This window comes from Penaeus vannamei, chromosome 14 (assembly GCF_042767895.1).
Source record: "Penaeus vannamei isolate JL-2024 chromosome 14, ASM4276789v1, whole genome shotgun sequence".
Lineage (NCBI taxonomy): Eukaryota > Metazoa > Arthropoda > Malacostraca > Decapoda > Penaeidae > Penaeus > Penaeus vannamei.
In genome coordinates, this window is record NC_091562.1 from 32,913,265 (window position 1) to 32,925,764 (window position 12,500).

Sequence of the window (12,500 nt, forward strand, 5' to 3'; positions counted from 1 at the left end):
GGCACAGATCCAGTTCCCAATCCTGTCCTATCCTATCCTGTCCTATCCTATCCTATCCAATCCTAACCTAATCAATTCAGGTCATCTTCAGCAGTACTTGCCTGCATTCAACAACCTCGATCTCGATTCAAGGAAGTGTTCCGGTTGTCCGTCTCTGCGGAAAGATTTTCTTCAGATAGATAATCGAATCCATTTCCACATGATGATTTTCGGGCTATGCAGCACTGATTTTTCCGTTTCTATAACATAATAGCTATGATAACTTAAATGCTCATACAGATAATTACTCATAGACAATTTATTGGCCCATCAGTTTCAGCTAATGACACATCATGACAGTGTTACAGTCTCCACACCTATAGCATTCTAGTAAAAGCAGCAAACATGTATTCTGGCAAGATAGAGCTTGGAAAATTTCCTTGTTTTTGAGGACATTTGCATTTGCTTGAGCACTGAGGGCGTAATGGCCACAGGGCTCATTTCAAATCACATCGCACTAGATGTACAATTACGTTAAAGAAAGAGACTAATTCTAACAGTCCCGCGTAACAAGGAAAGCATGACATACTTGACAATCAGTCACTGTACACTGAAAAGAAATAAATGCATTTACAGTCTGTTGCACTTACGTCATATTACACAGTACTAAGAACAGAACCAACGAAAAATCTACTTGCATGAATGACAATTAACTATCACAGACATGAACCTTTTAACAAAATGCCAAACATTTGCTCTCTAAAAGATCTATATTTACTAGTTGGTAACTTCATTCATTTCAGTCAGAAAAGTTGCCATCAATCGCTTTAGAGAAATCTTCGTGTGGCATATTTGCTATGGAGGAATACACCGGAAATGAAAACATAATTTCGACGAATGTATAAAAAAAAAAAAGTATGAGAGAATAAATATCATTATCATAACTTTTTCTACGCCGAAGATATCTTTGCTGTCCTATTTACAAGAAATGCGTGCACACTGGTGCTGCAAATGTATGCAATCTTTAATTCAAATATACTGGGTAAATTTCGAACTGTATCAGTATGTACGCTTTTGTAGGTGTAAATAAATGCATTCAGGAATGAGAATATATACACCAATATGTGCATACGTATATTCATGAATAGAAATACATGTATGTGTACAATACATATATGCGCGCGCGCATAGTGTATGTATGTATATATATATATGTATATATATTTGTGTGTGTGTGTGTGTGTGTGTGTGTGTGTGTGTGTGTGTGTGTGTGTGTGTGTGTGTGTGTGTGTGTGTGTGTGTGTGAACCGATGGTGTGGTAGGCTAGGTAATAAGTGCTTGCATGCCTTCTCGCTTACAGCTGCCACCGCTGGCTAGCCTAGTATGAAAAAGGGAGCAGCTCTACAAAAACCTTCCCTACCATTTCATAGCCTCTTTTTCTGCAGTGCCTCCTGGTGACCACCCATGGAAACTGGGTACCTTGCGGTCCTAGGCCAAAACTGTGGGGGATCTCGGAGCAGCAGGAGGCCCCAGGGGTACAGGGTCCTGGCCCACCGACTAGGGCGTTTTGACATGCCCTGGCATTTTACTAACACTTGTCCCTAAACTTCATGGGATTAATGGGAGGCTCGGGGAGAGGTGGGTCTTGCCAGCCCTCTTTCCCCCAAATAAATTCCTTCGGCAACGTCCTTTATAAATGTAAATGCTGGGGGTAGGGGAAATGCCCCTCTCACTCAGCAAGTGCGGCAGGTTGTGGGCCCCATTGGGAAGGCGCAGGATGCAAACGGGAGCTACTCGTCCTGTCTGCGTTCTGGCAGCCGCCGACCCAAAGTGAAGCTTATGGAGCAAAGCCCAAGGGAACCCCACAGGTGGATGTTGGGTCCCACAGCCTGCCCCCCCCCCCTTTATATGGGGCAGCGTCGGCGGGGGTGGCAGAGGTGGCGTTCATCCGGAGTGACTGCTGGAGACTAAACCTCAGGCTGGACGTCAGGGTGGGGGCTTGGAACGTCCGTTCTTTGCATCAGGATGATTGGTTGCCACTACTGTCGAGAGAACTGGGGAGGCTGAGAGTTGAGGTGGCTGCTCTATCGAAGGTGAGAAGATCTAGCAGCGACACGATTAGTGTACGTGGCTACACCTATTACTGGTCAGGCTGTAGCGATGGTCACCATCTTCAGGGAGTAGCCATAACTATCATCAGCAGACTCCAGCCCTCGGGAGTAGAAGTTACTCCGGTCGATGAGTGTATAATGGTATTGGCTTCATATCTCTTATTGTTGTGAACGCTCCTGCCGATGTTTGCAAACTCGACGTGAAATAGATGTTCTAATTCAAACTTGCATCTGTGATAGACAGTTGTCCTCGGCGAGATATTTGTATTGTTCTGGGTGACTTCAGTGCGGTATCTGGCTGTGATCAAGCTGACTATGAGATGTCTGTCGGTCCCCATGGTTCGGCAGCTGATGCCAGCAGCGAGAATAGCCTCCTTTCCCGGGACTTTGCAAGTTCCCAGAAATTGAGGATTTCTGGCTGCTAGTATCAGTGCTCAGACCCACATCGTTAGACGTGGTACAGCGATGCGGGTAATGCAACCAAGGAGATCGACCACATCCTCATTAGTACTCGTTGGAGGATCCTCCAGAACGGCAGGGTGTATAGGAGTACCGACTTCTGAGGTACTGAGCCTAGATTAATTGTGGCTGCCCTTCAGGTCCACTTTAAAACTCCCCAGCGGTCCAATGACCACCCTAAGGTGTTTCATTTGGACAGGGGGAGTGTGGCTGGAGATTGCTGAGGTAATTTCTGGTCGTTTCACAGCATTCGAAAATCTGACAGACCTTGTACTTATAAGGGACACTTTCAAACGCTTGATGCAGCCCAAGAATTGACGGTTGAACGCCCAAGAGCAAGACATAGTATTATCTTTATTGGAGACATGGAAGCCACAGATGTTTGTCGTGTGGCTCCTTTGACAGGGGATCGTTAAACACTACGATAAAATGTGTTAGATGTCAAAGATTAGAGAGTGTTATAGGATAATATGGTATTGAAAAGAGAAAAGAGGGGAGAAAGTGAACTAGAGCTTAGATTAGTAGAAAGGGGAGGGTTAAGGAGGTAGGGTGATTGAGTGCATTATAGTGTCTCTGTCACTGGGGAAGGTATAGGAAAAGTGGAAAAGTAAGGGAATATCCGGGGAGAGGGGAAAATATTATATGTCAAAGATAGAGGGTGTTATACGAAAGTATGGTGGCGAAAAGGAAAAAGAGGGAAGGAAGTAGAGCAGGGATTAGTAAAATGGAAAAGGTTAAGGGGGTACGTCGATTCAGTGAATTGCATTGTATCTGTAACTGGGGAAGGATTAAGAATATTGTTCACGGAAAACAGAGGTGGCTGTTGAAGAAATAGAAGAATTCAGGGGATTAGAAAGGGGGATTGGGGAAGGTGGTGAAGTATCAAGAAGAATGTCCGGAGGGGAGGGGTCTGGAGAAGGACATTGTTGTGATAGAGGGGATCTGTGCAAGTATTCACATGGGAGCGGTAGAGAGGGTGTAGGAGGAAGGGAGTTGGAGAGAACTTGAGGAGGAGGAGGATGGATATCTGCATATACTTTAAATGTAGGAATAGGAACAGAGGGATTGGGAGGTGGGTGAAGGAGTGGTGTTTCTTTGGGTGAAGAGTACTGAGAAACAAAGGTTCTCTTATGAGGAGAAGAGTAGATAGATATCTAAGGATTAGAAGAGGATGTAGTAGGAGAGGGTAGAGTGGAATGTTTAGGGTGCCTGGTATGACATATAAAGTGAGGAGGAGGGGTAGGTATCGGGGAAGTGGAAGAGATTGGATTATGTGGATTTAGACTGGAAAATGAATTTGACTCGCGAATAAGGTGAGTAAACGTAGGATGGTTTACGGTATAGGGGAGAGATACCTGGGGAGAAGCAGAAACTTGTGAAGATGTTGGAGGAGCAGAGCAGACTGTTTTGGAATGAGTTGAGACAAAAACCTCGTTGTGCTTCTTGTCTGGTGTCTCATAGAGTGAGGCCTAGTTTAAATCTGAGGACTGCTACCACACATTTGAGCTTATAGGCAGGGCAGCTCCTATAAAATACATTATGGGCATCTACACAATTGGCACATGTACGAGACTGAGCAGGGCAATTTGAATGGTCGTGGCCATCATGGGCACATAGAGGGCAGTGGGCTGTGGAGTGACATTGTTTGGCTGGGTGGCCAAAACCCCAACATTTCTGACATTGACAAGGAAGGGGTCGATATGGTCGGACATGATAAGACAATCCACCAATATGACCATCATGGGGCAGGTCTTCTCTGTGGAAGCTAATCATGGTAATATTAATGTGAGACTTTCACTGGCCATTGGGAGGAATAGTGTAACACTGTACTGCCACTGTATCATATTCAGTAATCCAGGTAAGTAGGTTATTTTCAGTCTGAGCAGTTCTTGTTGGAGATAGGACAAGCATTTGGGGAGACAAAAACAGTTCCAGTACAAGTATTAAGAGAGGGGGGAGGTTCGGCAGGAATGGGTTTGCCAGTAAGGTCAGTTAGGGTAAATAATTCACGAGCTTGGGATTCAGAGCGACTGCACTAGGTAACCTTGCCTACTTGTTTCTGGAGGCACTGCTGAAGGAAAGGGTATTCTCAGAATAGGGGACTGTGGGGGAAATCACAACGAATCGATCCCACTTGGGTGGGTCAAAGAGAGTACTCAGAAGGTTTGCAGAGGTAGAGGCATTAGAAGGATGAGAGCAAGAGGAAGTTGGGGTGGATGGGGTGGTGTGGAGTTTTGCAGGGAGGACAATGAGCATGAAGAGTAGTAATAAAGTAATAAACAATAAAAATCAAATTCAGATAGGCTAGTTGATGAAGGGCCTAAATGCCACTATTAAGTGTAAAGAATCTTTATTTTTGACCATGGTGTCTGAATAAAATGGGGAAAAGAAATGGTCTACCCCTCAGGGTCCCCATATGGGGTAAGGGCTAGGCAGTTAACCAAAGGAATACTGTGCCCATGATTCCTGGAAACTGTTCATAACTGACACAAAGCCAGCCTTTCATCCTTTCAGCATGGCTCTCACACCTTAGGAATGGGATAGAAGTGAATGAAGAAGATACAATAGAGGAAAGGAGAGAAGAAAAGACCAAGCAAATTTAGTTGAGGTGAGGGATGAGGCCTACCTTGGGCCTCAGTCTTTGTCTCCTAAGCAGTCTGATTGGCCACCCCGTGTGCACCCCCCCAAATGGTCATTGACTCGTCGTGATGTCAGTCATTGTGTAAAGTTCTTTACTGACATCCACTTGGTTAAAGTACACCCAGCAGATTAAATGTGGGCAAGAAAAACAAGATGAAAACAAAAACAATGTGTAACTGTACAATATAAATATTGAAGTGGGCAGCCTTAATTTTAGTTTTTTTTGGACAGCCCCCTCCAATTTATTTTGTTGTTATTTATTGGGCCCACCCCTGCCTGAGCTCTCCCATGACAACAAGCAAGGCATTGAGAGGGGATGATAGTATGAAAGGGAAAAGGGTAAAAAGAGGTTGCAAATGAAGTAAGTCCGAGATTAATAAAGAGCTATTATGAAATATTCAATGGGTAATACAGGTACAGATGGCTGTTGGAGTAGCAGAAGAGTCAGGGGTATGAGATAAGGGGACTGGGGAAGGTGGTGTAGTATCAGGAAGAGTGTCAGGAGTGGAGGAATCCAGAGATGGGCACTGTTGCGACAGAAGGGGTAGGAGGTAAGGACTTTTTTTCTTTTTAAAATAAATGAAAAAACACTGTGGATAGGGGCATGTACTTCTGCCATCCCATCACCAATGGGTTATCATTAACACACTTTCTAAGTTGCGCTTCTCTTTTACATATCATACATTATCTTGTTTACATATGTATTTACCAATTTGTTTCAATATGTATGATTTATGCTTGCATATATATATGTAGGCATCTATTCTAATTCATGAATATTGATATTTGATATTCCACAATCAGTGGATGGATGAATATATAGAATAAATAAGAGTCCTTCATTCTCTCATTATTTATTTGATAATGTATTACTTAATTTCCAACAATTGTATGTTGTAATCAAAAGTCCTTTCATAGTGTAGATTTACTCCTCTTGGTTTACAGAATATAATAGGTCATCCTGCAAACAATAAAAGGAAACTGAAATCAAGTTTTCTCCTATATTCTTTGTCTGCATAAGCATACATTTGTGTGTGTGTGTGTGTGTGTGTGTGTGTGTGTGTGTGTGTGTGTGTGTGTGTGTGTGTGTGTGTGTGTGTGTGTGTGTGTGTGTGTGTGTGTGTGTGTGTGTGTGTGTGTGTGTGTGTGTGTGTGTGTGTGTGTGTGTGTGTGTGTGTGTGTGTGTGTGTGTGTGTGTGTGTGTGTGTGTGTGTGTGTGTGTGTGTGTGTGTGTGTGTGTGTGTGTGTGTGTGTTTGTGTTTGTGTTTGTGTTTGTGTGTGTTTATTTCATAAAGTTCATGATTTACCTTGAAAGCTTCAAGTTATTGATTTGGAAGGGTCTACATATCATGTACTATCAACTGACAGGTGCTAGTCAATGCCTAGTCTCATGCTGGCACTCATGGCTCTACTATTCACAGGAAAATTTAAATCTTTGATATATTCAAAGCACTAGAAGCTATTCATATATAAAATATCTTTTGACACTTCTACAAAATGTCTTTATGGATACCACTAAAGAGTGAGAAAGTGTGATTATCAGTGTTTACTAACACTTCTTTCTATAATTCAAGAGGAAGAAATGAGTGTTACCTTCACATCTTCATAAGGATGATTTTCAAGTGTGGTATCTACTTGTAATCTGATTAAAATAATGCTAAGCCAAATTTTGAAATGTATATAGTGATTTATCAGCATGTACACACAGTTTATATATATATATATATATGTGTGTGTGTGTGTGTGTGTGTGTGTGTGTGTGTGTGTGTGTGTGTGTGTGTGTGTGTGTGTGTGTGTGTGTGTGTGTGTGTGTGTGTGTGTGTGTGTGTGTGTGTGACAAAGAGTGAGAGAGAGAGAGGGAGAGAGAGAGAGAGAGAGAGAGAGAGAGAGAGAGAGAGAGAGAGAGAGAGAGAGAGAGAGAGAGAGAGAGAGAGAGAGAGAGAGAGAGAGAGAGAGAGAGAGAGAGAGAGAGAGAGAGGAAAGAAGTAAGGAAAGAGAAATAGAAAAGGAGAAAAGGAAAGAAAAAGAAGTGGGAGAGATAAGGTAAAAAAGAGAAAAAGTAAAGACCAAAGGGAAAGGATTACTTTCCGGTTATCAATACTTCTTTGTATTGATAAATAAATAGCTCCTGAGTGTTTTCATTTTATTAAAAATTCTGTTCACTAACCTCTAAATAAAATTATAAGTTCTTGCATTATGTCAATCACAATAATCACTCCTCACTATACTCTTCATAAATCAGTAAATGAACTTATCTAAAGTGAATAGATTTTTTTTCTATAAAGAATAAAATACAACAAAATTATTCACACAAGTAAATTTCCTTTTCAGTGAACATCTTTTCTATGGTAAATATGAAGCTTCCCTCCAAGGCAAACAGCAACCATTTCTGGGATATCCTCTTCTATTTTCCTTCTCTCCACTGTCTCTTCTACCTTCTCCCTTGCCAGTCTCCTTATCTGATGCTCTCTTATGTTCATTTGTCCCCTCCTTCTCTTCTTCTTCTTCTTCAAGACTCTTGACTGAATGTGAATAGGGGGCGATATAGGTCTACCATCAGGCAATTCAATGACATCAGATTCCGCTCGGTCTAACTTTGACTTATTTCCAGCAGGCAAATTCCCTTTGCTTCTTAATTCTGCTATTGCATTCATCAGTGCAGGAGAGGGTCTTAGATAAAATGATCCTTTTGAACCCATTTTTACTTTTTTTATCATGTTATTTTGAAGAAGATCCACCTTTTTCTCTTCACTGTCACAGTGTATTGCAGCAGATGGCTTTTCATCTATTATTTCACTGCCAGATCTTTCACCAACAATGCTCTTATCTTGCAAGGCATCACTGCCTCTTTCAGCTAAGGTGCTGACTCTTAGCAACCGTGTAACTGGCCCATCTGAAGTCTGTCTCGTTACAGCAATGATCCTCTCAGATGGCTGCCTATTTGAAACAGCCTGGTATGGAGCCCCACTTATCTCTCTCTCTTGCAAGAAATCATTTTTGTAGGAAGAGGCTAATGCAGGTGGAACAATGATTGGTCTTGTACACTGCTGTGGTATTTTGTAATCAATGTTTGGATTTCTAGGTGCCATTCCAAGCACATAGGAGCCTAAAATGCTGCTGTTGTTTGTACAATCAAATACCTGAGATGCTGGTAATGTACCTGGTTCCGAATCAACCAAGTTTCCTGGAGCCTGAATAGGAGTATGATGTAAGGGTGGTCTTAGAGCCTGATTAACATGGCCTACTTGTGTCAGTCCAGTACTTTTATTGCAAATTTTCTGACCCAACCTGCTATGAGTAAATGGATTAAGAGCAACACTGGTAGTACTTGGGTTTGATGATTGATACTGAGAAGTACCTGGGGATGAGGTTGAAATGCTCAACATGGGAATGGGTAGATAACTGCTAACTGCTTTCTTAATAGGTACTGCAGGAACTATTGGAATGTTACAAGAGTTATTTCTGGGCAGTATCAAGACACGGGCATCTCTCTCTAGCTGCTTTTCTGTTGGTGTGTCAATGTCGCACCTATTTTCTTGTTTTGTTTCAGGAGCTTGTGTTAAAGTATGTATGGGAAATGTTCTATTCATCTGTCTTGAACTTAATGAATGGGTCAAAGATGACTCACTAGAAATACTTTCAAGTTGAGGATTATTTTGTATATGAAATTCACAACTACCTGAACTCTCTCCTGGCCATCCACTTTCACAAGTTTCTGTTTTTGGTCCTAATTGTGCTTGATACATGATATCTCTTTTGCTATCAGCATTTTCGGGACTGGATTCATCCCCATTACCACCTTCTACACCCGATGATTCCCATTCATCCCCAGTGGATTTAATATTTTCAAAATACTCCACTGAGTTGGAATCGCTAGGTGATATAGGATTTTCTGATGAGCTATCAGACAGAAAACTTGGGAAGTCATCAAAATCTTGCACTCCTAAGTCTGACACTCTTTCATCTTTAACAGAATCAGTTTCATCATGCTGTGGACTAAATTTTGTGCAACCAAAGCCAGGATTGTAAGTGAATGTATCTGTGCGTGATACATGACTTGGACTTAAGACACTAGCAGTGAGTTCATCTGAGTCTATATGTGTACTTTCACTTAGATCAAAATCTAAGTTCAAATCTTTGCAAATTTCATACTTTCTTTTCCTCGTGCCATAATACACCTTCAGTGAACTGGGGGGTTCTCCACCTTCAAAGCTATCTTCAAAGTCTACAAACACTTTCATTCTCGGGCTATAGCACTTTTTGTCATGTGGAATGGAGTTATCTAGGATACCACAAGTGAGAAAGTTATCCTCTACTGGTTCACTGAATAGTTTACTGTAAGAATCTCTTTTTTCATGTAACGTATCACAGTTATTGGAAGATCGACTTCCTTTTATGGGTAAATTTCCTTCTCTAATCTTTTGCTCTGCCTCTTTAATTTGAGCAGCATAATCTAAATCAGTATCAGAAGACAAGTCTCCCAATTCATTTTCTTTCTTTATTGTATCACACTGTAATCTAATATCTTTTTCCACTTTGCACTTCTTTTCTGGGACAATTATTTGAATATCATCATCATCTAATGAGACAATGGGCATCTCATCATCATCATCATCTATACACTCTTCCTTTACATTGATAACAAGGTTATTCTCAAGACATACTTTCCCTACAGTCTCACTCTGACCTGTTTTAATAACTGTCAAAAAATCCTTCTTCCCAGAGGAATGCACTCCCTCCAAACTGGCATGTTTAGTGCTCTTCACAAATCTCTTGGTATCCTCAAGTTCACTATCAGATAGCTTCCTTTTCTTGCTAACTTCCTTTGGTTTGCAGTTCCCCATGGCATCAAGCTTTTCTGGAAATGTACTTCCTTTCATACTGTTTGCAGACAGGGAAGAGGCACTTGAATGTTGTACTATGTCAAACAGTTTACTTTTGTTTGAACTTCTTGCATTGGGATTGAGTAAAATGTTATCTGATTCTAATTTGGATGGTAACTCAATAACTATTCCATCACTGAAATCACCTTTTATTTTTGATTTATTTACTTCCCTGCCTCCTTCAAAAATACACAGATCTTCATTTATCAGCTTGGAACCTTCATTAACATTTGGCTTCTTTGAAGATGTATGATTACTACTTGTTAACAGAGGGGACACAGCCAATGTCTCAGACACACTTTGCTTACAGTTAACATTGTTTTTACATAAAATGGAAATAGCCATTGTTTTAGGCACACTCTGCTTGGTATTAACATTATTGGTAAAAGGAAGGACCACTGCCCTTGTCTCAGAGACACTTTGCTTTGTGGCAGCATTATCTGTAAATGGAGGGACCAATGTCACTGTCTCAGATACACTTTGCTTGGTAATAGCATTATTATTTGCAAGTAGACAGGTCACACTTTGCTTTATTTCAGCAATGTTTTGTGAATCATTACTTTTATCTCGTGATATACTGTTCATCTCAAACTCCTTTTCACTGCATGATTTGTTAGTAGTATCTCCTGGTCTTTTGCTGTGACAAGATGTACCCAGCACAGGATGTACAGGAGAAGTATCTGCAGTTTCTCCAAAAAAGAGAGAACTTGAAAGATGTTCAGCAAATGTACTCTCAGGTTGTTCCTTCACTGGACAATGGAAAAAGGTTTCATCAAAGTTAAGATCTTTTAACAAGGTATTGAAATATGTACTAGGCAACTCTTTGGATGAGCTTTTTAGGTCTTCATTGTTTTCTGTTACTTTTGTGTTTGTTTCAGCATCGTTTTTAAGTAACTGGCCATCAGAGTCTACTGCTTTCTTGAACCCCATCCATGTTCGGACCTCTCCATGGTCTGGCAATACCATGAAGTAGTGAGGACTGGAATTGGGTGAGTTCTCTACAGATGGAGGAGATGAATTGGGTTTCTCACTGCCTTCACATAGCAGTACTCTATTACCATCCTCCAGTTCATTTAATGGGCTTGCAACTGCCTTTACATGCATCGTATTTTGGTGTTCAGGAACGCCACAATCTAAGTTTTCACTATTAGGAACTTCTTGTGCTTCGTGTGACTGCAATTTAGATTTGCTGTTTGTACTACCTACAGAATTTTCCATGAATATTGTGCTACTGAGTTCTTTGGTCTTTGGGAAATCAGAATCAACTTTTTCATCAGATTTCTTGCTTTCATTTATTTCTGTTACCCCTAAACCTTGAACAGTTGATTCAAAAGATCTCAAAAGATTTTCAAGGTATTCAAATTTGTCACTGCATGCATCTATTTTTCTATCATTATTTTCAGCATTATCAGCGACATAGATATCACAAGTATCAGTCCTTTTACAAGTTGCTTCAGTGATGCCAGGAGCTTCCTCATTCTTTTCCTTAACTGTATCTTGTAATTTAGGTGGAAAATTTGTTGTATTCCAGGACTCTACCTTTCTAACACACTCATTCGTATCAATACTAACATGACCAGATGTAGTAGGGGTTTCACTTTGTAAAAATACACTACTGGAACCTTCTTCCTTATCATTACTGAGAATATCTGAATTGTCTTTATTAGCACCACTTTTAACTTCACTATTCTGGCTCAACAAAGTTTCCACAACCAGAACTCTATTACTAATATCAGATGCTTGGCTCTCTATTTTTTTCTCACTGTGTGTTTTACATTCTTTTTGCACACTTAAAAAATCAAGATCCTTTTTAAGGTCATCAGAAACATTCAAATTCACTTCTGGTATGGAATTTGGATTAAGTTTTTGTAATGATGTGCATGCATTTAGATTTTCACACTGAGAGCTGGATATGGATGATTCTATGGCAGTGTGTGACTGGCAGCTGTCCTGTTTGGATTCATCATTTTCACCTAATGACCCAGGACCTTTTGTTTCAACACTGTCATTAACAATACTACCCTTCAGAGAATGATTAGCTAAATTCATGGGACAGGATATATTGTTATTTTTCATTGCTGTTTCAGTTCTTTGTGTTTCCTCACTTGAGTATTCTGACTGATTTCCGAATTCTATTGCACTATCTCCTTTGTGGATAACATTTTTGCTATCATCAGGAACACTCACTCCCTGCAATTTCTCACTCAGCACCTGGCTCTCTTCAGCATCACCTAATGTACCTGTTCTGCTAGCTGGCCCACTAGAACAAGGTTTTCCATTTCCCATATCTGTCTCCTCTTCAACATTCTTCTCATCATCATCTGATTTGGCAGCTCGGTCCTCTGTTCCTTTTCCATCCTCTGTGTTTGGGCTCTCCCTGGGCTCACTCTTACGGGACTTTGGACGCACACCTTGAACAATGACTTCA

At 40.9% G+C, this 12,500-nt stretch overlaps 2 protein-coding genes across 3 annotated transcripts in view; both read right to left on the bottom strand.

Annotated features, from left to right (window-relative positions):
* The window catches only part of LOC113811811 (uncharacterized), a 12,597-nt gene extending 11,844 nt beyond the window's left edge, over window positions 1–753 (bottom strand). The window contains exon 1 of the mRNA XM_027363629.2: window positions 710–753. The gene's annotated coding sequence lies outside the window, so the exon portion shown is untranslated. The remainder of the gene's footprint in view (window positions 1–709) is intronic.
* Window positions 754–7,318: 6,565 nt separating this feature from the next.
* The window catches only part of LOC113811810 (uncharacterized), a 46,618-nt gene continuing 41,436 nt past the window's right edge, over window positions 7,319–12,500 (bottom strand). For both annotated transcript variants that reach the window (XM_070129886.1, XM_070129885.1), the window contains exon 5: window positions 7,319–12,500. This exon is cut by the window's right edge and continues 58 nt beyond it. In XM_070129886.1, the coding sequence (XP_069985987.1) occupies window positions 7,517–12,500 (4,984 nt within the window). In that variant the 3' untranslated portion in view covers window positions 7,319–7,516.